Source organism: Capra hircus, chromosome 9, assembly GCF_001704415.2.
Source record: "Capra hircus breed San Clemente chromosome 9, ASM170441v1, whole genome shotgun sequence".
NCBI classification, from domain to species: domain Eukaryota; kingdom Metazoa; phylum Chordata; class Mammalia; order Artiodactyla; family Bovidae; genus Capra; species Capra hircus.
Genome location: NC_030816.1, coordinates 27849331 through 27876461, shown reverse-complemented (window position 1 = coordinate 27876461; position 27131 = coordinate 27849331). Strand labels below are relative to the sequence as shown.

General features: G+C 40.5%; 2 protein-coding genes across 2 annotated transcripts in view; one reads left to right on the top strand and one right to left on the bottom strand.

The window, feature by feature from the left end:
* AK9 (adenylate kinase 9) overlaps positions 1 to 16004 on the bottom strand; it is a 121361-nt gene extending 105357 nt beyond the window's left edge. The window contains exons 1-6 of the mRNA XM_018053513.1: positions 15716 to 16004; positions 9741 to 9868; positions 7952 to 8015; positions 6379 to 6431; positions 6187 to 6283; positions 645 to 757 (exon numbers count right to left, since the gene is read on the bottom strand). Of these exons, the coding sequence (XP_017909002.1) occupies positions 645 to 757; positions 6187 to 6283; positions 6379 to 6431; positions 7952 to 8015; positions 9741 to 9857 (444 nt within the window). The 5' untranslated portion in view covers positions 9858 to 9868; positions 15716 to 16004. The remainder of the gene's footprint in view (positions 1 to 644; positions 758 to 6186; positions 6284 to 6378; positions 6432 to 7951; positions 8016 to 9740; positions 9869 to 15715) is intronic.
* Positions 16610 to 27131, top strand: part of FIG4 (FIG4 phosphoinositide 5-phosphatase) — a 167446-nt gene continuing 156924 nt past the window's right edge. The window contains exon 1 of the mRNA XM_005684577.3: positions 16610 to 16886. Within this exon, the coding sequence (XP_005684634.1) occupies positions 16821 to 16886 (66 nt within the window). The 5' untranslated portion in view covers positions 16610 to 16820. The remainder of the gene's footprint in view (positions 16887 to 27131) is intronic.

Below are 27131 nucleotides of genomic sequence, written 5' to 3'. Positions count from 1 at the left end.
ATGTGATTTACCAAGTTCTACGGTTGGTAAAGGAAAGAACTGGGACCAATCTAGCAATGCTATTAACATTCATACATCTGAATCATTTGTTCATCCTTTCATTTTATTTAACTGGCCGACTTATTAGTACCATTTATTGTGCTATTTGATGTTTACAGGAGTAAGACATGGTTCCCGCCTCCAAGCAAGGCATGAGTCTAGAAGAAAATGGACAATTATAATATAATGCGGTATTAATAATATGATAGAAAAGAGCAATGTGAACGGTTGTCAGACAATATTTAACTTTTCTGTGGTGAGTAAAGGATGGGGTATAAGGAGAGAGAGAGAGAGCGTAAGAATGAGTCAGTTGTTGTTTGTGTTACTGTGGAGGGGGTGGTCATCAGGGAACATTTTGTAGAGATGATGCCTGAACTGACTTTCAAAGAATGACTATGGTTAAGCCTGGTGAAGGGACAAGAAGGTATTTCCTGTGGACAGAGCTACAGGAGCAAAAGAATGGAGGTATGAGAAAATACAATTCAGTCCCTAAAATTGATTCATAGTTATTTTTCCTTAACTCCTTAAAAAATTAAGAACATTCCTTGAATTTAACTATCAAAGATAATGTTTATATACTCTATACTAGAAAGACATATTCTTACCTTAATATTGATTATAATATCAGGTTTCAATTTTAAATTTCTAATTAATTCTATTTGCTGCAGAGTAGTCATGGCATCCTGTGAAAGTGATGGTATTTCAGTGATAATATAGCCTGTAGAGTGAAATATAATTTTTAAAGTTTTATAATATTATCAATATCTGAGAGCAGATTATTATTTATAAAAACATCATTTCTCTATTGATGAATACTAACACTGATCTTAAAATATCTGTTGACATTTAAAATTAATAATTAAGGTTATTGCCACATGATGTATAACTATGAATAATGTTTTTCTGGCAATAAAACTATTGGGCTAGAGGAAACATCTTTAAAAATTCCAAATCAATTTATTTTAGGCACAAGAGGTGCCTAGAGAAGGAAATTCCATGCCAGTAATTCTTTAATTCATCTTAGGAAAACTCATATGATGAGTGGTAAAGGTAAATCATAGGGGTTGCATGGTATATTATTTTTCTTTCTTGAATTAATATTTCATAATATAATAGAATATACATATACAGTATATGTACAGTACATATACAGTGTTTATATAAGTTACAGAGAGTAAAAAAAATACCCATGTAACCCTCATACAGTTAAGAAACAACATGATTAATATGATTTTGGCTTAGTATGTTTATTGGCTTGCATCCCTACCCAAAAACCTATATCTGCTCATTGAAATTCACCCTTGATACCATTATCATATGTTTCCTTAATATATTTATTTAATATGTCACTCTATTGTTTGAGAAACCTTTCTCTTTTTTAAAATTTATTTATTTTTAAATTGAAGGATAATTGCTTTACAGAATTTTGTTGTTTTCTGTCAAACCTCAACGTGAATCACCCGTAGGTGTATGTATACTCCCTCCCTTTTGAACCTCCCTCCCATCTCCCTCCCCATCCCACTCCTCTAAGTTGATATAGAGCCCCTGTTTGACTTTCCTGAGCCATACAGCAGAGAAACCTTTCTCTTAATACAACAGAATAAAGTCTTGACTCTGTCACTGGAAATTAAAGGCCTTCAACAAATTTTTTCTGCTGTTTTATAGAATATTTTTTCCTTGGAGGAACTGACAAATTATGGTTATTAAGCTTTGATTTTTGGCACACATTTTATAAAAAGTTAGTGGAGTGAGGTTGTCAAGTGCCGCCTCTGGGACATGATGGCTGGCATTAACCCCCTGGACTGACACACTGCAGCGCTGGGTGCTGCCGTGAAGGTGACTGCATGACTCGGCCCCAGACAGAATTCAACCCTTGCCCAGCTGACCCATCTTGATCAGATAAGTCCAGAGACCCGTCAGTCCCCAGAGATCACGCCCTCCCCCTCTAAGCAACAAGGCACTACACAAGACCTCCCTCCCATCCCCTTTGCTGCCAGCACTGCTCAGCTCCGTGTATCTCAACTGGATGACAGAAGGATGCTTGGCACTCTGTTTGCAGTGCTCTCTAGCACCCTGCCCATTACCACAACCACTGCCACTGCTCAGAGAGCTTCTCGGGCATTCCAAGTGTGACTGTTTGCAGGCATGCCAAACCTTGGGTAGACACATATATTCGAATGACTTTCCTACTTGGTCTCTTTCCTGGTGGAACCAGCAGGAAGGTAGAATCAGCAGAAATAGCAGGTTGTTTCCATGGGGTCTGGCTCTTAGTGTTCTGCCTCAGTGTTCTGAGCAATGGATTTGGGGGCTTTACCCATTGAGAGGTGGCCAGTTATCATCATATCCAGACCCCAGAAATATATTTATGGAAGAATTGTGGCACAGATAGTTATGTTGCTTGTCTCACCATTGAAGATTTAGAGGAATAACTTAGTTCTCTAGATCCAATTTTGGGAAGATCTCAAGGGGATACTTCTTAGAGTGGCTGAACCCACCGTCAACCTCTCTAATCCCAGAGATGTGTTGTAAAGATGGAAGCATGGGTGAGGATTCCACCATCCCATCCCACCTTTCCTTGACACCATTACTAAGCCCTTACACTCCATGCTTTGAAGATGGAGGAATGGTAGACCCTATACCCCTTCTTGCTGGGAAGCTCTGCATATTCCATCATAGGCAAGATAGGCACTCGGCAGGCTAATGCCCAGCCTGCATCACCCCCACCAAGGGACAACTCAGACTGTTCACACCACTGCCCAGGGGAAGCCAACTGGCCCATACCATCACTTTGCCACCGCTTTCTGGCACAGTGGGAAGAAGAAGGTATTCCCACAAAACCGAAGATGGCATGCCACTGCTCTTAGGCTGAAGTGTTGAGAGATTCATGGACTTCAGGTAGCTTAGCACCCAGCCAGCCCTGATAGTTATCTCACCTCATGCCAGCCTGACATGAATGGACACACTGGTGATCAATGACTTATAGTACCATCTACAATATGACACACCGGGGCAGGGGCTGCCCAGACCAAGGCTGTTCATCAGTCACTTGGGAAAATGATTTTTTCTGGAATATAGAAAGAGAAAGCAGAGAGGGACTTCTTAGGGTACCCAGGAATTGACTCTTCTTTTTTATCTTGGGTGAGGATGTAGCTCATGGAATCTGATTTTGGCTCAAAGACAACACAGCATGACAGGCTGTGAATAAAAGGTTTATAACTAATAGATGATATAAAGTTGTTGTTGTTGTTTTTTTAATAGTGATAGACGCTCCAAGTATAAAAGGGCTCTGGTACAGAAAAACATTGATTGGATCTGACAATACTTTACTGTGCAGGGTTCCTGGCAGCACATATCCATCTTTGGGATTTTGGAATCATCAATCACCCAGCCTCACCCAGGCCCTGACCCAAGTTAATATCTCTATTTTGAAAGCCCTTCGCTTTCAATATTGCTTCTACCATCTACCAGGCTGCTGGATAAGACCAAACATCAGAAAGAATCCTTGCTTAGCAGACAGTTTCAAACTGTGTTTAGCAAAGTGCTAGGTTCCAAAGAAATTTCTCTGGGACTGCTGTAGGATGGGTGAGGGGAGGCTGGGTAGAAGGGACTCGACATCCTGCCTTCACTGTAGCCTTTCAATGAGCCCGGTTGTGCATGCCTAGACTGAGGCCATGTACTTGCATGCTGATATTATGGCCCTCGGGCTCAAGAATTATTATACGACTGACTTTTCCTCTGCCAGCTCCCAGGACCAGGACCAGTGTACCAGAAGTCTAGGGGAAAGAGGAATACATTGAATGATACCAGAGGGTGTAACTGGCAAAATTCAGAAGCTTAGGAAACTCAAAGACAAATAACCAGTTTCTTCAGCATAAAAAACACAAGATACTAGACAGACGTATGGGCAATTTATAGATTAAAAGGGAATTGTGACACATGAAGCAACAGCTATATGTGAAACCTGGTTGGTTGGATCCTGCTTCAAACAAACAAACAGACAACAAACTAAAGCCAACTAGAAAAAAAGTATATGACGTACAGGGTGAAATTTGACCACAGATGGGTTAGTAGATGAATTATTATTAATTTTTAGGTATGATAATGGTAATATAACAAAATTGAAAGGAATCCTTATCTTTTTGAGATACAAACTAAAACATTTACAGATGATATGATATGGATTAGCTTCAAAGTAAAGTTGGTTGGGGGAGGGGTATAGTCAGAAGTGTGAATAAATAAGACTGGACAAGAGTTGTCATTGTTGAAACTGGGTGATAGACACATGGGGGATTTTATACCAGTCTCTCTAGTTTCATTTGACATTTTCCTTAATAAGTCAGAAAGTTTATGAATATTGTGAATGGCAAGCTGAGTAGATTTATTTTTCTAATGTTTCTTTCTTTCTCTTTTTGCCAGTACTTACAATTTACGCCATCTTTTTGTGACTGAGTAAGTCACTCTAAATTTTCTTAAGAGGTAAGGTGAAGTAACAGAGAAGGCAATGGCACCTCACTCCAGTACTCTTGCCTGGAAAATCCCATGGATGGAGGAGCCTGGTAGGCTGCAGTCCATGGGTTGCTAAGAGTTGGACATGACTGAGCGACTTCACTTTCACTTTTCACTTTCATGCATTGGAGAAGGAAATGGCAACCCACTCCAGTGTTATTGCCTGGAGAATCCCAGGGACCAGGGAGCCCGGTGGGCTGCCGTCTATGGGGTCGCACAGAGTCGGACATGACTGAAGCGACTTAGCAGCAGCAGCAGCAGCAAGGTGAAGTAAAGAAAAAACAAAAAGATATTTGCCTATATACCTTTATATATGGTCTTCAGTTTCAATCATTATACTTTTTGAGGTGATTTAATGACCTATGCTGGAATTCTGTGATTGTCTTTTTTACCTTTTTATTCATTTTACTTTCCTCATTCTGAGTGCTTTTCCTAAGTTCATTCTCTTCGTTGGAGGAGGGAATGGCAACCCACTCCAGTATTCTTGCCTGGAGAAGCCCCTCGGACAGAGAAGCCTGGCAGGCTACAGTCCATGGAGTCACAAAGAGTCCTACAGGACTGCGAGACTAAACACATTCTCTTTATTACTGATCAGTATATAGTTAAATGGATGGATACATAAAGTGTATTTATATGAAACAAAAGAGATGATATGTGGATATATTAATATATTTATGTATTAAATAGTTATTCTGTATATCTAGATCTTTCTTCATATAGATATAGATTATATATATATATATATCATCTACATCTCTGGCCACTGATCAGCATCAACATCAACTGCAACTAACTATATATGTATACACACGCACATATATATAGTCTTCAGTGAGAAGTCTGCTGTTGCTATTTCCACTATTGATTTTCATTGTACGGCACTTTATTTGTGCCCCTGTATTCTTAATAGTCACAGCGCCCTCTCTTAATGTACTGAGACTATAAAGCAGATCTCTCTATTTTTTTCTCTCATTCAGTAAATCTCTTTCAGGTGGATGATTTTCTCCCAAACATATCTTGATTCTTCTTTCTTCTTTGGCAAATGCCATAGAGTTTGCCCTTTTCCTTTTAGTTATTCTGAACTTCAGTAGTCTGTCTTGGGAAATTAGGCCCAAAGTCCCAGTTCAGCATCTGTTTGAGCACAGAGAGATTTCTTGGGTCCAGAGTCAGAGGGTAGACTGGATAGAGGCTGAAGCCTGCAAGTATCTGGAGCCAGAGGATAAGTTGGTGCCATTCTAGTTCCCATTTCTGTCTTACGAGTGTGGATTAATGCAGAGAAATCTAACCATTGACAGGGCTTAGTAATAAAACTCAGGGCAAATAGGAAAGCAGTTAGCAGAGGCTGTCAGCACTGCAGGAAGGGCCACAGCAGGTTATTGATGCTTTTGCTGGGTAACACGTTGCTAAAAGAAGGCTGAATCACATAAACTTAACATTTGAGAACAAATGTAGATTCTGAAGAACAAAAACAAGTAAACAAGCAAATAAAACTATCAGAGTTACTCAACTGAATTCAGACTCCGGGATTCCTGTGCCAGGGGAAAAAATAAAAAGTGCAACTCCAGGAATTATTTGTGCCTCAGATAAACCATGAGTCTTAAGGTTGCTCTGAGAGCCACTGATGTATAAAAATGAACATACCAAAGTGAGAGACTTCTGAGGAGTTCAGCTTCTCCAGCATTAACTTTGTGACAAGTTCATCTGGAATGCTTTGGCCACTGATCAGCATTGACTGCAACTAAGAACAAGCATAGATATTGTATATGACTGTATAATGTCCATGTGATACACAGCTTTCAAAGAAATCATAACAGTTTTGAAACTTAGATTTACCATAGCTCCCGTTATAGTGTCACTGGCAATCTGTTCTTCCAAAATCGGTAAAGCTAAAATATGAATTCAGAATATTAGCACAAATTGTTCTGAGAATTTTCAAGTAAGAAACATATTTGTGTGTTTTTAACTAGTAACACACATTGATCTTTGTGTCACTTTAGAGTTTACAAAGGACATTTACACTCATTATATCATCTAAGCCTATCTAAAGTACAAGGTAGCGGAACGTATTCCATAAACAACTTCTCTCGGACATTCACCCAGCTAAAAGATCCTGGGGAAGCTAACTTCCCAAACACCTTTGCACCTTGCATGCTTGTGCTCTGTGTAGTATACGAGGGAATACGGATGAAATGAGGTTGTATATGACAGTGATTTGGAAATTAGTATTATACAAAGTATACACTAGCATTAACATTACTAGCCCAGATACTTTCATAACCATGCATAGTTATATCTGCAGCCCATTAATTTTGCACACTGATGTATAAAAGGAAATTATATATCCAGAAATGTTAAAAATAGATAAAACTCTGAAATTAATCTCTAATGACTTGGTTCCTTTTTAAGAGGAGATATTTAATCCCATGATGAAAGATATTCTAGGAGAGAAATGACAGGGGCATAACCTAGGGGAGGACCCAGGAACCTACGATGTCCCTATCTGCTGTTAATCTATGATAAGTTTGGTGCTTTTTAAGATTTCCTACAAGTGGATTTTATTTTGATAAAGAAAAAGGGGACATTTTTAAAGTTTTGGGTGTGTTTGTGTTAGATGTTAACAAATTGTTCTCCCTCCAAGTTGTACCAGATCACCATTTCACTAACAGCATGTGAAATGCTCATTTGATAACATTCTTACCAACAATGATAGTAGAAACTGTAAGGATTCACTGCCAATCTATTCAGCAAATATGGATCAGATTATTTACCTTAGCATTTCTTTGAATAATAACAAAGTTAAACTCTTTTTCATATATTTGTCCATTTTTATTTCTACTTTTATGAATTATAGATTCATTCTTTTGCTTATTTTTCTATTAAGGCATAAATAGTTTTATTGATTAAAAGAATATGTATGTACAAAGATACAAATCCCTGTCTTATATATTGCAAAGAATGAAAAGCGAATTACAAATGATAAAAAAATAAAATTAATCACTGAAGATAATTCAGTCCTGGGAAATCTTCCCATGAGCAGCTGTGAGAGTTCCATCTCTTCTCATCTTTCATAGGGAGATACCCACAACACACATATCCCCATTCATTCTAAATTATGCAATTAGAGAACTGGAGGCAGTAGAATGGAGTCAGAGATGTTTCATAAACATCTTAAATTCTATGACCAAAATTAAGACTAACAAAAGGGCAAAACATGTTTGATGCTATTTTAAAGATAACATTAAACAGGGTTGGTAGTGATGTCTGATAAAGCAAATACAGCAAATAACCATAGACTCTAGATAGTAAGTAGATGGGCGTATGGGTGTTCATTGTATAATGCTTTACATTTTAATGCATATTTGAAAGTTTTCATAATAAAATATTGGGGGGGAAAGGTAAAATTTACCTTCTACACGAATACATTTCCATGCCTGTGTTATCTGTTGGGCTAATGTTGTCTTCCCAACCCCCTTAAAAAGAAAGAAATTATGTAAAACCTAAGAGAATAGCTATTTTCCAGCAAAACACAATTTTTAAAGATTATATTAATAGGTACTACAATTACATAAATATTATCAAGTAAAATTTTTTCCATACAATAATCAAAGAATAGATCCTAGGCATGAAATATTTATAGCTTCATTTTTCTCTGTTAACTGTCCCACTTGTCACATTTTGTGAAGTGATTTTTTTTTTAATTAAGAAAATAGTCCTGAAATCAGGAAGGTATACTGTAATGGTATTCTAGCCATTGCCCTCTTGAATTGTTAAATTTTATAATTCTGAATACAAATCATTGTGATAATATTGTGATTCATTATTTTATTTCCTTATGGTTTTTCCAGTGGTCATGTATGGATGTGAGAGTTGGACTGTGAAGAAGGCTGAGCGCCAAAGAATTGATGCTTTTGAACTGTGGTGTTGGAGAAGACTCTTGAGAGTCCCTTGGACTGCAAGGAGATCCAACCAGTCCATTCTAAAGGAGATCAGCCCTGGGTGTTCTTTGGAAGGACTGATGCTAAAGCTGAAACTCCAGTACTTTGGCCACCTCATGCGAAGAGTTGACTCACTGGAAAAGACTCTGATGCTGGGAGGGATTGGGGGCAGGAGGAAGAGGGGACGACAGAGGATGGCTGGATGGCATCAGCGATGGACGTGAGTTTGAGTGAACTCCAGAAGTTGGTGATGGACAGGGAGGCCTGGTGTGCTGCGATTCATGGGGTCGCAAAGAGTCAGACACGACTGAGCGACTGAACTGAACTGAACTGAAAGTTTATGATTGTGAATGACTGTATGTAAATACTTCCATATAGTAACTTTCAAGACCAAAAACTTGCTTCTCAATAGACATCTTTGAAAAGTATCATAGTTTAAAGATAAAAGCTCACTTTAATGAAGTAATGTTTACATCTGATTGCTTCCACTGTTGACTTTTAAAACTCCATTATGTTTTTAGAAACATAATAAAAGTTATTAGAAACATTTCTTGACTCTGTCCCAGAGTCTGTAGTAAAGCAAGTCAAGAATTGGGTTCAGTCCTAAGACTCTGCTATTCCAGAGAGGCTTTTATATTAACCACCTCAGGCCCTTTAATGGTAGCTACCAACTAGCTCAGTGGCTGAAAACAGTTCTCATCTAGAGGTCCTTACTAGAACTGCCTAGGAAGGAAAGCTATCTTACAACAGCCATTCTTGGTTTCTTCCTGTTTTGTGGAAAACTGATACATAGTTCCACTAACAAACTGTGGGTGAAGATGAAGCACATTCCCTCTCAGCAGCTCTAGACACTGATGGGAGAATCTTCCGTTTGTCTCTTTAGAGTCCTGCCTTCACATAACCAGAGAGCCTCACAACAAACTTCATAGAAGTTTTATGTGAAAATTGAGTGTGAAATAACTTTGGATCACATACTGTTACTAATTGTCATAGAGCGGTGCTTTGATGAGTTAATTTTTTAATAATATAAAAGCAAAGATAAATATAACTTAGGTTCCTTTTCAGTAATAGTGTACAAGAGGAGAGAAAGTTATAATTTACAACCAGCACTATATCAGAGTTCAAGTCATACAATGAAAGTCTAAAAAACAATTAAAAAATTAGCACATTATGTGGTTTTCATTCTTATATGGTAACATTAGATTATGACTTTAAAATTTTTTAATTACATTGAATAATAAGTTAGAAGAGATAACTTACTGGTTTCCCAAATACAACAAAGCAAACAGGTTTAGACAACATAAAGTTTATGTCAGCTTCATCTTCGTTAAATATATCCACAAAAGGATGCTTTTCTGTCTTCTCTTGAGAAGTCATAATATAAAACACTATAGTAAGAAAGAGTAAGATTGTTAAAGTGCCTAATTTAGGAGAAATAGGCAGGCAGGTTGGGGAGAACTAGAATATTCTGTGAATTTACTGAGCTCAGAAGCCATTCCACTTCAATGGGAGATGGGTTTTGCCAGTAATGGCAAATAAGTTAAACTGATCTATTAAAACAATACTTGGTTCATAGTTTGAGACAGAAAGCAAAAGCCAATATATGTTACATAAAAGACAGCTAAAATAGTCTCTTTGAAAGACTAAATTAAGGAAAAAATACACACATGTACATATACACATAAATGTTTTGATGTGTGTATTCTATTGAAGGTCAAATTAGTGTACACACAATCACCCCCAAAAAGCTCAATAGCAGACACTTAAAAATATCAAATTAAATGCTATATGTATACACACACAAAAATTTGTCTATGGGTATGTATGTAGGGCCTACTGGTGGCTCTGAAGGAAATCCTAATGGAAATGAGAAAATATGTAGAACTGAAAAACAATGAAACTAGTATATAACAAAATATATAAGCTTACAATTTAAGAAGTTAGAAAAATAAAAATAGGAAAAATATTTAAAAAATTAATTAATTAGAAAACATTATAAAAAGAAGGTCAACAAAGCTAAATAGTGGTATTTTGAAAAGATTTACAAATAGAAAACTCTATCAAGATTGATTAAGAACAGAAGATAGAAAGCACAGACAATATTAGACATTAGTTTTTTAGAGGTGTGTTTTCTCACATCTCAAAACTAAGATTTTCCTATGTTTTTGTTTTTTATTTCTTTCACTATAGTCAGAGAATGTTCTCCATGTTATAATAATTCTTTGAAATTTGTCGAGTCTTGTCTTATGGGTTAGCACAAGATAAAATTTTTAAAAAATTCCCTAAATCTTTGAGAAGAAGAAACAATTTATATTTGTTTGATGTAGTATTCTTTAAATGTTGACATCAAGTTTGTGAATTTCATTGGTTAAGTCTTCCATAATGCTTACTGATTTACTGTCTACTTGATCAAACAATATTAGATGTAGAGGGAAGCAAAACAGAGAAAATAATGCTACAGATAGATAATAAGATGCTATCATAAAGTTATCCCAAATAAATTTGAAAACTTAAGCAAAACTGACATTACTAGAAAAATCAGCTTCTTAAGAAAAAGAGAATAACTTGAGTGTTTCTATAACCATTAAAGAAATGGAATCAGTAACTATAAGTCTTCCCACAAGGAAACCAGATGGTTTTATTGAAGTGCTCCAAGTCTTATAATTATATAGACAGTCTTTCAGAAAAATGATTAAGTGGAACTTAATGAACTAAAGGCCTGAAATTTCAAGATTAGAAAAAAAAATACCATAAAAATTAGTATAAAATGTAGTTGTAAAGGGGAAAATGCATCTAAACGTTTTCAAGAGATCATGCCTTTATTAAGGAGTCTCCATAAAATACAGTAAAATCAAGGCCCTAAAGCCTGGGATGGAGATATGTAGGTGGATGTCTAAGTACCTTGAGTCTTGAACCCCAAATGCTCTGCATTAACAGAAGTAGTTTTCTCATATCTGGAAAAGGGCAGCTTCGCCTTGCCTCACCTGAGGCAGGTGCCTCAGAAAACAAGCTTGATCTTTACAAGGTCTACCTGTATTTTCTCTCATAACTTCTAGGGCAGTAACTGGGGTTAAGTGTCAGCCCAGCCCAACCGGAGGCACTGGATGGGAAAAAAGTTATGCAACTAAAGAGCTCAGGGCCTGACTGTGATGTACCAGCTGGAACCAGAAGAAAATGCCTAGGAAAGATCTTGAGGGTGCCAGGTGGGGGGAATGTAGACTGGATAGGAGTTGGTTGATATGTGGGCTCTCTCACGCTACTCATAGTTTAACATCCTAGCTAGGACACCTAGAGCAAGTCCTAATTTTCACTGCTGATAAGGTTACTTGATGCTTGGGAGAAACCAGTAGACTATAGTAAATGAGGTGAAAATGCCAGACTGCCTTAGAGGACATAGAGAAAGGTGTTAAATACTCATGGAGGTGACATGTTAAACAGATTTTTTATGTTAGGCCAGAGAACCATGAGCCAAATCTATTCTTTGGGATGGCCAGAGTATACTCTACTCATTATGATGTTAAAGAATGAGCTAGTAACGGGGCACTGTCATCATTAAGAAGCTCAGAGGTGGCTGTCCTTTTTGGGGGCCAGGATTTAAGGTAAGGGAGAGGCTGCCATGATACTGGTTTCTCGTGTGTCAAAGGGGCTGACAGGGTCTGGAAGAGCAGAGGCCAGGTGGTAGCAATTGACTGTCAGAAACAAAGTAGGCATAATTACTACACTGGGCAGCAAACCCAAAATGGGAACAAATAGGACTCACAGAGATCTATGGCAGTGTTGATAAACATGGACTTTCTAGGGATGAGACAGATAAACAGTCAATGAAAATGTTGATTACCTTACATTTCTAAAATGACACAGGGCAAATGAACCAAAGGCTGATGTCAGTAGCCACAGTGGAAATCATGATTCCTTGTTCATGATTCCAGAGCCAATTTACCGAAGGGAAGGCAAGGAGCCCTTGAGGATGGAGCCTACAAACTCCATAACAAGTACTGATAATAGGGATTCCCCAGCCCTTCTCCAAGAGAACCTACAACCATTAACCAGAGAAACAGATACTCTGGATATTCTGGAATATTCTCCTTTTTCACAAGCTATCGGACACCGGGTCTGAGCTGACATCAACACCAGCAGATCCAAAGTGCCATCATAGCCTCCTGTTAGAATGAGGGCAAATGGAGAACCAGTGGCAAATGGGGCCTTGGCCCAAGTCCATCTGTCTTACAGTGCATCCAAAGTGTTCACAGGATCACTCAGTGGTTATTTTCATGGTTCTTGAGTCTATAACAGGGACTGCAGCTAGCAAAACCTTCACTGGGGTATGCTAACTGTAGAGTAAGGGCCACTGTGTAGAAAAGGGCAAGTGGAAACCCCTGAAACTGCATCCCCATTCCTTAGCTTCTGGCCAAGATAAACAATAGTAAATCATTCTGAATGAAATGGAAGAGTGCTAACCCCAAACTGTTTAAAAGATGCAGCATATTGTTGTATCGGAGAAGGCAATGGCACCCCACTCCAGTACTCTTGCCTGGAAAATTCCATGGACGGAGGAGTCTGGTAGGCTGCCGTCCATGGGGTCGTGAAGAGTCAGACACAACCAAGGCGACTTAGCAGCAGCATGTTGTTGTATAGTTGCTCAGTTGTGTCTGACTCTTTCGTGACCCCAGGGACTGTAGCCCACCAGGCTCCTCTGTTCATGGGATTTCCCATGCAAGAATACTGGAGTGGGTTGCCATTTCCTTCTTTAGTGGATCTTCCCAACCCAGGGATCAAAGTTGTGTCTCCTGCATTGGCAAGAGAATTCTTTATCACTGAGCCTCCAGAGAAGCCCTTAAAAGATGCACAGTCCTGTTTAATTCTACAGTCTGAATTTCTGCAAAAACCAGACAGATCATGACAGATAATATTGGGCCACTGTAAACTTAACCAAGGGGCAGCCCTAATTTCAACTGCTGTGCAGAGCCCTTTTTCTAGAGGGACACAGTTTCTCATACTTGATATGTAGCTAGTCAACTGGAAAATGTATTTTTTTCAATACACACCAAGGAGGAGGGTCAGAAGCAGTTTGTATTTACATAGAACAGTCAGCAGTGGACATTTAGTCTTACCCCAGGACTCTCCTGCTCTTTGTAACAAATATAGTTCAAAGGGGTCTTGTTGATCCGCAGTTTTGACAATGCCAGTCCTGGTGAGCAGGAAATAGCCAGTGTTTTAGATGCCCTCATAATATATATGAGCAGCAAAAAGTGGGAAATAAACCTTTAAAGACTCAAGAACCTGTTATAATATACTGGTGAAGTTTTCAAAGGCCAGTGGCCAGTCGTCTGGGGCATTCTGAGACATTCTCTCCAATGTAAAGTACAAATTACTATACCTTACACCTTCTACTTCTAAAAGGGAAGTGCAATATTTTGTAAGTGTCTTTAGTTTTTGGAGGCAGCATGTAAAACATTTGGGAATACTGTTCTGATTCATTTAAGGGGTGACTTGGAAAGCTGTCACCTTGGGCTTCCCAGGTGTTGCTAGTGGTAAAGAACCTGCCTGCCAATGCAGGAGATGTAAGAGGCTTGGGTTTGATCCCTGGCTTGGGAAGATCCCCTGGAGGAGGGCATGGCAACCCACTACAATATTCTCACCTGGAGAATCCCATGGACAGAGGAGACTGGTGGGCTGCAAAGAGTTGGACTGTAGGGTCGCAAAGAGTTGGACATGACTGAAGCGTGGAATCCCTCCTTGGAAAGCTATCAGTTTTCAGTGGGGCCAACAGCCAATTGCCAACATTCGTTTGATCATAGAGAAAGCAAGGGAATTCCAGAAAAACACCTACTTCTGCTTCATTGACTATGTTAAAGCCTTTGGCTGTGTGGATCACAACAAACTGTTGAAAATTCTTAAAGAGATGGGAATACCAGACCACCTTACCTCACTCCTGAGAAACCCGAATGTGGGTCAAGAAGCAACAGTTAAAACAGGACATGAAACAAGAGACTGGTTCAAAATTGGGAAAGGGGTATGTCAAGCCTGTATATTGTTACCCTGCTTATTTAACTTATATGCAGAGCACATTATGGAAATGCCTGGCTGAATGACTCACAAGATGGAATCAAGGTTATCAACAACCTCAGGTATGCAGATGACACCACTCTAATGCAGAAATGAAGAGGAACTAAAGAGCCTCTTGATGAAGGTGAAAAAGAATGAAAAAAAAAAAAAGCTGACTTAAAACTCAACATTCAAAAAAGTAAGATCATGGCATCCAGTCCCATCACTTCATGGGAAATAGATGGGGAAACAATGGAAACAGTGACAGATTATTGTTTTGGGCTCCAAAATCACTGTGGGTGGTGACTGCAGCCATGAAATTAAAAGATACTTGCTCCTTGGAAGAAAAGCTATGACAAACCTAGACAGCATATTAAAAGCAGACATTACTTTGCCAACAAAGGTCTGTCTAGTTAGAGCTAGACAGGGGTTTTCCAGTAGTCATGTATGGATGTGAGAGTTGGACTATAAAGAAAGCTGAGTGCTGAAGAATTGATGCTTTTGAACTGTGGTGGTTGGAGAAGACTCTTGAGTCCCTTGGACTGCAAGGAGATCATACCTGTCAATCCTAAAGGAAATCAGTCCTGAATATTCATTGGAAGGACTGATGCTGAAATGGAAGCTCCAATACTTTGGCCACCTGATGCAAAGAACTGACTCATTGGAAAAGACCTTGATGCTGGGAAAAATTGAAGGCAGGAGGAGAAGGGGATGACAGAGGATGAGATGGTTGGATGGCATCACCGACTCGATGGACATGAATTTGAGCAAGCTCTGGGAGTTGGTGATGGACAGGGAAGTCCGGTGTGTTGCAGTCCATGGGGTGGGTTGCAAAGAGTCGGACACAACTGAGCAACTGAAGGGAACACACTTAGTAGTTGGAAAATCCTCTAGCAGTGAGTTCTGCGATTAACAGGGGGCCCATCTCCTGGGAAACCTAGCACTTCTACCTAGGCTAGGTTAGCTGCCATTCCAGTACATCTAACACCTCACAGTAGGTGCTCAGTAAATATCTGCGGAATGAAGACATTATCCCCTGAAAAGGGAAGTGGGTTTAAAAAGCGGGGTTTATGGAGATCCCAGTTTAGTTTTGCAAGGAAAGGCACTGGTTTGCCGTCCCCGCAGGAGGTGGGATTCCATTCATGCAACACCAGCATGCATCTTAGAGGTGAATTCCGACCCCTACTTACCTGGGCTCAGCAGACCCCGGCAGACTCCACCGTTTGGCCGAAGCCCGGCTCCCTGGACCGTCTGTTGAGCGGTTGCCAAGGGATCTGTTGAGCGGTTGCCGAGGGAACCCAAGGCCGAGAAGAGCGCAAAGCCTCTTGGGGGGCGGGACCTATGGATGGGGGTCTATGATTTACTGACGTTTTCTCTTTTTATTAAATATTCACTTTTGTACCCAATTTTGTATTCATAATTATAATATCCTCCTTTTCACAAATATGGAAGGTGACGATCAAGGAGGGTACATGCATTGTCTATGTTCACGTACATCAGAAGAAAGAAATCTTTTAACGCAGAACTCCAAAGCCATTGCTACACCGTTACACTCCCAATTCACTTTTAGAATTTAGAAATGGTTAAACTTATGCACAAACAAGTATGTGGCAAAGTTGGAAATTTCCAACTTTAGGTGATTAAAAGAAATTACCTGAACCACACACCCTCTGGATAATATGAATTCTGTTGATTCTCCTAAGGGTAAAAATAGACAACAAAGAGACGGGAGGGAAAAACAGACAGTGAAAGAACACAATAGCTTTCCAGGAATATAAGGGCAGAAGTGGAAGCAGACAGGGAAAACAGACCAACTTGGGAATGAATCTGTCCGCAACTCGGAGAACCGCTTCAAAAGAAGCAATCCAGTCCCAAATTATCCACTTTTCCAAAGAGAAGGACCACAGAAGCGAGAAATTCATCTAAACCAGCAACGCTCTTCCCCTCCCACTTTTCCTCCTGCCAGCATCAAATATGGCGCTTTTTGCTTCCTTCCCGGCAGCACGCAGGTTCTGGAAAGCTACACCACCTCTCCTTGGTAAATCCTCCAGCCCCGCCCCCGCGCGTCTGGGGCGGGGCTTGCCTGGAGGTGGGGCGTAGGGATCCGGAAACACCTGAACCGTATTACCTATTCCCTTATAAATTTAGCGTCCAGCGGCGTTTTTCCCGGCTGAACCTGGAGTCCAACTTCTAAGGCGTCTCCTCGTCGAATCTTTTGGGGGCAGCCCAAAGGCTGCCGCAGTTTGGGCCGCGGCCTGGTGCCCTGCCTTGGGGGCCCCCATATTAGCTCGAGCCATGCCCGCGGCTGCTGCCCCCATCATCAGCTCGGTTCAGAAGCTGGTCCTGTACGAGACTAGAGCTGTGAGTACCCCGCGCCGTGGGGCGCCGGCAGGAGGATGGCGGCCGAGTAGGTGTGGGGCAGAGACAGCATTCTCCCCCTTGGCTCCCCCCGTTTTCTCAGTTCCCTTATCCCCGCAGAGGGGAATGTGTCCGGGGCTGGGGGTGGGGGTAGGGGCTGTCTTCGCCTTGTAATCGCACCCTGGGCACTGCTGTTTTTGCATGCAAACATTTCCACTTAAAAAGCCACGGTGGGAGCACACGGGCAACAGGTGTTTGTGGTATCTCAGAAACTGTTAATGGGGCTTTATACGAGTTACTGAATTCTTTTCAACTTTCAGAAAGGCTTAAGAGTTCTGCAGTTCACTGGTTGCAGTACAGGCAGGGGTATGGAGAGTATTTTTGATCATGGCATAGCATTGCTGAGATTGATGTTAATTACGTGTGCTGTAATTGCTGACGTATTTCTCTTGATTTGAAAGGAAGGAAAAACGTATTTTCTTTAAAGACAGTCGATTTGTTTGGGTAACATTGTTTTGCTTTTCACTTGGCTTTTCCAACACATTTTATTTTATTTCGTCAAATCGCCATGAAAATAGTTACTCGTAGAATAAGCAGACTCGTTTTTAGGTTACTCAGTTCAGTTCAGTTCAGTCGCTCAGTCGCGTCCGACTCTTTGCGACCCCATGAATCACAGCACGCCAGGCCTCCGTGTCCATCACCATCTCCCGGAGTTCAGTCAGACTCATGTCCATCGAGTCGGTGATGCCATCCAGCCACCTCATCCTCTTCGTCCCCTTCTCCTTCTGCCCCCTATCCCTCCCAGCATCAGAGTCTTTTCCAATGAGTCAACTCTTCGCATGAGGTAGCCAAAGTACTGGAGTTTCAGCTTTAACATCATTTCTTCCAAAGAAATCCCAGGGCTGATCTCCTTCAGAATGGACTGGTTGGATCTCCTTGCAGTCCAAGGGACTCTCAAGAGTCTTCTCCAATACCGCTAGTTCCTTAAAATTGAGGCACCATCAGTCGAACGTGGGCTGTCTCTATTAGATAGGAGAGTATAAGAAGGTACTTATCCTAATACTTTCTTGGTTATAACAGGGTTGTAAAAGCTTGTCTGCCTGAGGTCATCATTAATGTAGAAACAATGTTGGCCCTAAGTTAATTTTGGTGACGGCTTCATCTGATTAGATCCAGACCAGAAGATGAACTTACCTAATATACTGTGTATGCAGATACCTTCCCCCTGAGGAGAGCCATGCAGAAGTATCATTTTGAAACAAAAGCTTCTGCTTTCTGTACAAATGCTAATCAATGTCCCTAGTTAGAAACATACATACTATGTTTAAAACACATCAATTTCAGCCCATTAAGCCGCGCATGCCAGAGGACTGGCTGATATGTGAATGTTCTTTCTAAAGCAAAATTCATATTATAGGGCTTTTCTGCTCAGAAACTTCAGTGGCTCCCATTCTGAGGAGAGGAAACTCTGCATCTCTTAAGTTGCCATTTAATTACTGGCAACTAAATAGATCCAAGGAATTTAAAAAAATGGTATCAGGTTGTATTAATGAGAATAGTAGCTAATACTCTTGGAAGAGTTATATAGTCCAGGCACTGGTCAAAACACTCTACATAGTTCATTATTTAATCCTCATAAAACTTCTGAGGCAAATATTGTTGCTATTACTATTATTATTTGGTGAAGGAAAAAATGAGGCAAAGAAAGGTTAGGACATTGGATGGTGTGGGCTGGTAACTGGTGCCAGGCACAGATAGTGTGTAGCTGGATGGCAACAAATTGCGTATATAAATTGAGAGTAAATGACTAGAAATTTTTACAGCAATTTGACAGAGTAATTGTATTTCAGATGAATCAGATAAACATAGGGTTTGTGGATAATGTCTTTGGTTTTTTGTTTTCAGCTTTAATATGGAAATTTCAAGAAAATACAAAGAATAATAAACAGAATAATAAACTCCCATCTAGCCATCACCCAGCTCCAAAATTACCAACATTCTGTCATCCTCTATTACCTATAACTTGTTCCACTTCCCACCCACCACATATATTTTATATGGTTCTTTTTCTTTAAAATTTACATAAATTGAATGCACAAATCTAAGCTACAGAATTTGGACAGAAGCATACGATTAAGCGACTTCACTTTCACTTTTCACTTTCACGCATTGGGGAAGGAAATGGCAACCCACTCCAGTGTTCTTGCCTGGAGAATCCCAAGGACGGGGGAGCCTGGTGGGCTGCTGTCTCTGGGGTCGCACAGAGTCGGACACGACTGAAGCGGCTTAGCAGCAGCAGCATACATGTGTAACCACACCCCTGTGTTGTCACAGAAAATTCCCTTGCGTCCATATCTGGTCACCTGTCTGTTCCCTCCTGGCAGGTAATATTCTGTTTTTTACATGTTAGATTAGATACGCCCGCTAAAGAATTCTGTGTGAATAGAATTGTGCATACTGTCTTGAGTCTAGTGTCTTTTGCTTGGCATCATATCTTTGATGTTCGTCCATGTTGTGTGTGACAGTAGTTAGCTGCTGCTTCTTGAGTACTCATCCACTGGATACATGTTCCACAGCTTTGTTTATCCCTAAACAATATTGACTTAGAATGTTACCATGTTTAGCCTGTTGTCTCTTACTGACCTGTCTCAGAAGTGTAGGCCAGGGAAGAATATGAGCCAGGGGAGGGGCTGTCCTCCGCCTCAGGTCACGTGCAGACAAGAGAGAGAAAGCAGGTAGCAGACACACTAGTACCTTTAAGGTGGTTGGAGTGGAGGTCACTAACTTATTAAGGGCTTGCCTCTAAGTGGCTGTTTTAAAAGGTGCTCTGGGAAAAGCAAACCAGGAATTTATGGTGGGACTCCTCAGCTCACTGGTTATCTAAATGTCCACACTGTTGGTGTGAGCAGGGACGAATACTGAAAAATGACTAGGAAGCACTCAAAACAGTGTTTTTCTCATCACACTCAGGTACAGTGGATCTCACTACTACTTCTTTAAAATTCACTCTGATTTTTACGTTTTACTGCAGTAAAGTTGATTTAATATGTTGTGTTTATCATAGGTGTACAGAATCATTTTTAGTTCAACATATAGATTCTTTACTCAAATAGGTAGCAACAGGGTGTTGAGTAGAACTCCCTTGCTATACAACGGGTCCTTGTTGATTACCTGTTTTATGTGTATTATTGTGGATTTGTTAATCCCAATCTCCCAATTGATACCTTCCCTCACCTTTCCCTTCTGGTAACCATAATTTTGTATTCTAATTTGGAGACTTTATTTTTCTTTTGTCTGTTGGTTCGTGGATGTCAGTGTTCAGATTCCACCAATATGTGATATGTCTTTTTTTTTCTGACTTACATCACTCGGTATGATGACAGCTACTTTCATGCATGTTGCTGCGATAGGAATTGGCTCATTCTTTTTCATGACTGAGTAATACGCCATTGTGGACATGTACCACTCTTTCTTAATGCATTCATCTGTCCTTGGACATTTCTCTTGCTTCAAGGTCTTGGGCAATTAGAAGTAGTACTGTAGGGTACATTTGGGTGCAAGTTTTTTTTTTTTTTTTAAATTCTGTTTGTCTATGAATATCCTGTTAGGAGTGGGACTGATGAAGTATATGGTAGCTCTGTTTTTACAGTTTCATAGTTCTGTATTGTACCATTATCATTCACATACTCCTGGAGAATCCCATGGACAGAGGAGCCTGGCAGGCTACAGTCCATAGGGTCACAAAGAGTCAGGCACAACTGAGTGACTAACACTTAATTACTTAGCAGTGTAAGAGGATCCCCTTTTCTCCACACCTACTCCACCGTTTATTGTTTGTAGACATATTGATGATGGCCATTCTGAACACCAGAAGGTGATCCCTTCTGATTTCCATGTCTCTAATAATTTGTGACTTTGTACATCATTTCATGTGATTTAAAAAAAAATTAGTGTCAGTAGTACTTGCCTTTTCATATTGTCTTAATGACACTTTGCCCTTTGTAAAGATTTCTTTTAGAATACTTACTGAAAATTTTGAGGACAGGTATCTTGCAGTCTAGCGGTTGTTTTGAATATTGTCCCCTAAGCAACAGTTTTCAAGTTGTTTTTGCGTCAAACAGCCACAAGGCGGCAGCATTTCTTCGAAGCCCAACTCGGCCTCCTTTAGCAAACAGAGCCTCAGTGGAAGTCGCGGTTTTGGCTTGTATATTGGACTGGATTGTGCCAGAAGCAACACCCCAAAGCTTGGATCTTGTTGTCTCCTTTTTTTTTCTTCTAGTTTTATGTATAGTTTTTCTTTGAGTAACAGTGATATACAGTGTTCTGTGTGTATAGAATCTTTTATATTTGCACATATACATATATCGCTTGATCTTCAAATTCTTATAGAGATTATTACAGAATGTTGAGCAGACGTTGCTTGGTATACTCAAGTCCTTGTTGATTATATGTATTTTGTATATGATAGTTTTTATTCGTTAATCCCAATTTCCTCATTTATTCCTTCCTAGCATCTTTCCTCTTGTGTAATGATAGTTTTTGATATTGTGTAATGATATTGTGTAATGATATTTTTGACTGCTGTGAGTCTGTCTTTGGTCAGTTGGTTTCTTGGTATTAATTTTTACATTTTACCTTTAAGTGAAATATATCTGTTTTTTCTGAGTAACATCTCTCAGTGTGCTTAGAACTAGGTCCATGTGGGTTCCTGCAACTGGTATTATTTCCTTCTGTTTTGTGGCTGAGTCTCATTCCATTGTGGACATACACCACTTCTTCCTAATTCATTCATCTCTCCATGGAAACTTTGTTGGCTTCTAGGTCTTTGGCCTTGTAACTGGTGGTGCAGTACAGCTTTGGATCATGTTCCTTTTTGAATTCTGGTTTCCCCTGGATTTTCTCATAGGCCTGGGACTGTGGATCATGTAGGTAGCTCCAGTTTTCCTTTAAAAGCACCTACATGCAGGGAGTGCAGCTAGTTTCAGCCCACTTACATCTTAGGAGGTTTTCCTTTTCTCCAGGCCCTCTCCACTGTGGATTCTTTGAAGACTTATTGATGATGGCCATTAAGGCTTTGGCATTGTGAGGCCTCACTGTAGTTCTGATTTCCTTGTCTCTAAGAAGAGGGGAATTTGTGCACCATTTCATGTGTTCTTTTCTTTAACTAAATGGTGATGATAAAATTGACTTGTAGTTGGCTCCCTGAAAGTCAACCAGGTGTTGAATTTTTTTGGATGGCCTACTTCAGGACATTTATTGACAGAAGGTTATCATTTACAACTCTGCAACTCTTGTGACTATTGCATGCCCAATAAGCACTGATTTTAAACTTGCTATTTTGGAAAACAGCCACAATGTGGCAGGATTTCTTCATACCCAACTAGTTACCACGGAAAGCAGAGCCATAGTGGTCATGGTGTTTCTGGGTGTAGATTAGTGTGGCACGTGCCAGCACAAACACCCCTGATCTTGGGTCTCATCACTTACTGTTTTTAAATTAATTTAGTTATTATTAATAACTATTATTTTGGCTACTGTAAATGCTGCTGTCGTGGACATTTGGGTGCCAGTTTCTTTTAGAAGTCTGGTTCTGTTTGAATATCCTGTTAGGATCAGACTCTCAAATCTATGGTAGCTCTGTTTTTACCTTTTTAAAAAAATTAATTTATTTTAATGGGAGGATAATTACTTTACAGTACTGCGATGGTTTTTGCCATACATCAACCTTTTAAAGGCAGTTCCCTACTGTTCTGTCTCATGGCTGTTACCATTTACATGCCACTGGCATTTTCTCCACCCCTACTCTAGCATTTATTATTTGTGGACATTTTGATGATGGTAGTTTTGACTGTGATTCCTCATTGTAGTTTTGATTTCCATGTCTTTAATAATTTGTGACTTTGTGCATCATTTCATGTGCTTTAAAAAAAACATGTGAGTAGTATCTACCTTGTGATATTGTCTTATGAAATACAGCCCTTTGTTAAAAAATATATATATATATTTTTTAGAATACTTACCCTAGACAGTTTTTGAGGGCTCATATCTGAAGTCCAGTCATCCTTGTGAATGTTAGTCCTCGTAAAGTGCAAGTGTTAGTCGCTTAGTTGTGTTCGATTCTTGTAATCCCACGTGATGTAGCCCTCCAGGCTCCTCTGTCCATGGAATTCTCCAGGCTAGAATATTGGAGTGTGTAACACTTCCCCTTCTCCATGGGATCTTCCTGACCCAGGTATGGAAACAGGCTGTCCCGCTTTGCAGGCCCATTCCTTTACAGTTTGAGACACCAGGGAAACCCAGTTTCCTGTGTGGGTGTGTTAGTTGCTCAGTTGTGTCCGACTTTTTGTGACCCTTTGACTCAAACCCGCCAGGCTTCACTCTCCACGGAATTCTCCGGGTAAGAACATTGGATTGTGTAGCCATTCCCTTCTCCGTAACAATTTTCAAGTTGCTGTCAAGGCTGTGTATTGTCACCCTGCTTATTTAACTTCTATGCAGAGTACATCATGAGAAACGCTGGACTGGAAGAAACACAAGCTGGAATCAAGATTGCTGGGAGAAATATCAATAACCTCAGATATGCAGATGACACCACCCTTATGGCAGAAAGTGAAGAGGAACTAAAGAGCCTCTTGATGAAAGTGAAAGAGGAGAGCGAAAAAGTTGGCTTTAAAGCTCAACATTCAGAAAACGAAGATCATGGCATCTGGTGCCATCACTTCATGGGAAATAGATGGGGAAACAGTGGAAACGGTGTCAGACTTTATTTTTTGGGGCTCCAAAATCACTGCAGATGGTGATTGCAGCCATGAAATTAAAAGACACTTACTCCTTGGAAGAAAAGTTATGACCAACCTAGATAGCATATTCAAAAGCAGGGACATTACTTTGCCAACTAAGGTCCGTCTAGTCCAGGCTGTGGTTTTTCCAGTGGTCATGTATGGATGTGAGAGTTGGACTGTGAAGAAAGCTGAGCACCGAAGAATTCATGCTCCCTTGGACTGCAAGGAGATCCAACCAGTCCATTCTGAAGGAGATCAACCCTGGGATTTCTTTGGAAGGACTGATGCGAAAGCTGAAACTCCAGTACTTTGGCCACCTCATGCGAAGAGTTGACTCATTGGAAAAGACTCTGATGCTGGGAGGGATTGGGGGGCAGGAGGAGAAGGGGACGACTGAGGATGAGATGGCTGGATGGCATCACGGACTCGACTGACATGAATCTGAGTGAACTCTGGGAGTTGGTGATGGGCAGGGAGGCCTGGCGTGCTGCAATTCACGGGGTCGCAAAGAGTCAGATACGACTCAGCAACTGAACTGAACTGAGCAACATAAGACGGAGAAGGCAATGGCAGCCCACTCCAGTACTCTTGCCTGGGGAATCCCAGGGACGGGGGAGCCTGGTGGGCTGCTGTCTATGGGGTCGCACAGAGTCGGACACGACTGAAGTGAATTAGCAGCAACAACCTATGAGGGTCCCCTTTCTCCACCAACACTAGCACTTATCGTTTGTGAAATATTTTGTTGATGGCCACTCAGACCACCTGGAGGTGATCCCTCATTGTAATCTTGATTTGCATGTCTCCAGTAATTGGTGATTTTGTGCATCTTTTCATGTGCTTTTCAAAGCTAATGTCAGTAGTATCTGCCTGTTCATATTGTCTTGATGAGATTCTGCCCTTGGTAAAGATTTCTTTTAGAATACTTAGCTCCTAAAATTATTTTGAGGACAGATAGCTGGCAGTCCAGCCATCCTTTTGAATCTTAGTCCCCTAAGCAACAGTTTTCAAGTTGTTGTGGAAAAATGGCCACAAGGTGGGGCATTTCTTCGAAGACCAACTGTGCAAACTCTTGCAAAGAGAGCCTCAGTGGAAGCTGTGGTTTAGGGTTGTTATACTGAATTGGAATGTGCCAGAAGCAGTACCTCCAAGCTAGGGTCTCGTCACTAGTTCTTTGTTTTTTAGTTTACTGTATAGTTTTGCTTTGATTTACAGTGATTTATGGTGTTCTGTGTGTACAGAATCTCTTACATTTGCACTTATACGTATATCTATTGAGCTTCAAATTTTTCTCTCATAGAGACTCTTACAGAATGTTGCATAGACTTTCCCTGGTGTATTTAAGTTCTTGTTGATTATGTGTTTTATATGTAGTAGTTTCTATTGTTATTCTCAATTGCCGTATTTATCCCTTCCCCACATCTTTCCCCTTGATTAATGATAATTTTATTTTCGACTGTTGGGGGTCTTTGGTCAGTTTGGTTCTCAGTATTAATTTTTAGAAGTCATATCATATGATATCTGCCTTTGTTCCTGAGGAACATCTCTTAGTATGCTTAGAACTAGGCCCTGTGGGTTCCCCGCAGTTGGTATCATTTCCTTCTGTTTCATGATCGAGTCTCCTTCCATTGTGGGCGTGTACTGCTTCCTCTTTAACGCATTTCTCTCTTGATGGAAACTTCGTTGGCTTCCAGGTCTTTGCCCTTGTAACTGCCCCTGAAGTGCAGCTTTGGGGGCATGTTTCTCTTTGAATTCTGGTTCTTCTGGGATATTCTCATAGGCGTGGGACTGGGGATCGTAGGTAGCTCTAGTTTTCCTCTAAAGGCACCTGCATCCTGCTCTCTGCAGAGAGTGCACCCGCGTCATCCCGCCTGCACCTTAGGCGGGTTTCCTTTTCTCCAGGTCCTCTCCACCATGGGTTCTTTGAAGACTTATTGATGATGGCCATTCAGACTTCGGTGATGTGAGCCCTTGTTGTAGTTTTGAGTTTGCATGTCTCTAAGAACTGGTGAGTTTGTGCATCATTTTATGTGCTCTTTTCCCCCCCCAAACAGTAATAATAAAATGGACTTCCTGTTGTAATTGGCTCCTTGAAAGTCAACGAGGTGTTGATTTTTTTTTTTGGATTGCCTACTTCAGAACATTTATTGACAGAAGGTATCATTTACAGCCCTGTAGTCCTTGTGAATATTGCATGTCCATAAGCATTGAGTTATGAAGTTGCTATTTTGGAAAACGGCCACCAAGGCGGCAGGATTTCTTCATGCTTAACTCTGGTTAAGGAAGCGGAGCCTTGATGGAAGTGGTGTTCCCGGCCTGTGAATTAGTGTGGAAGGTGCCAGCACAGACACCCCTAAGCTTGTGTCTCATGACTTAGTGTGTTAATTTTATTAATCTAATTTTTATTTTCTAATATAGAATGTTTTAAAATGTATTGTTGTTTTGGATGTGTTGAGAATATTTTTCAGTTTTACATGTATTTATTTATCTTCAGGTTGTTTTCTTTTTAATATGGGTTACTACGGAATCTTGTGTACGCCTCCCTCCCTCTTCAGCAGGCCCTGGTTGCTCCCTGTTCTGTATGTGGTGGTGTGGATTTGTTAACCCCACCTGCTGATTTGTCCCCCTGCGTTTCCCTTTTGGGAACAATGATTTTGTTTTCTAGTTTTGTGAGTCCGTTTCTCTTTTTCAGGTGGTTCATGGGCGTCAGTTTTTAGATTCCACAGATCAGTGCCATTTGTCTTTTTTTTTCTGTTTTGACTGTCGTCACACAGTATGATTGCAACTAGGCCCGTGTGTCTTGCTGCCCACTAATTGGTATTGTCTCATTCTTTCTCATTACTGAGTAATATGCCGTCGTGGACATGCACCGCCTCTTTAGCATTCAACTGTCCTTGGACGTTTTATCTCCTTCTGGCTCTCGGCTACCGTAAGCGCTGCTGTAGTGCACCTTTGGGTGCCAGTTTCTTTTAGAATTCTGGTTGTCTTTGAATATCCTGTTAGGGTGGGACTCTGAAATTGATGGTAGCTCTGTTTTCACCTTTTACAGACGGCTCCCTGTTATCTTTTCTGGCTATAGCCGTTTGAATGCCGTGGGCATCTGAGGAAGTCTCTCTTCTCCACCCCAACTCCAGCATTTATTGTGTGTGGACATTCTGATGAAGGCCATTTTTAGTCCTGCAGAGTGATCCCTCATTGTAATTTTGATTTCCACATCTCTAATAATTTGTGATTTTGTGTATCATTTCATGTGCTTTTAAAAAAAGTAGTGCGAGCTAGGTTCGATACAGGATACAGGATGCTTGGGGTTGGTGCACTGGGATGACCCAGAGAGATGATATGGAGAGGGAGGTGGGAGGGGGGTTCAGGATTGGGAACTCATGTACACCCGTGGTGGATTCATGTCAATGTATGGCAAAACCAATACAGTATTGTAAAGTGAAAAAAAAAAAATTAAAAAAAAAAAGTA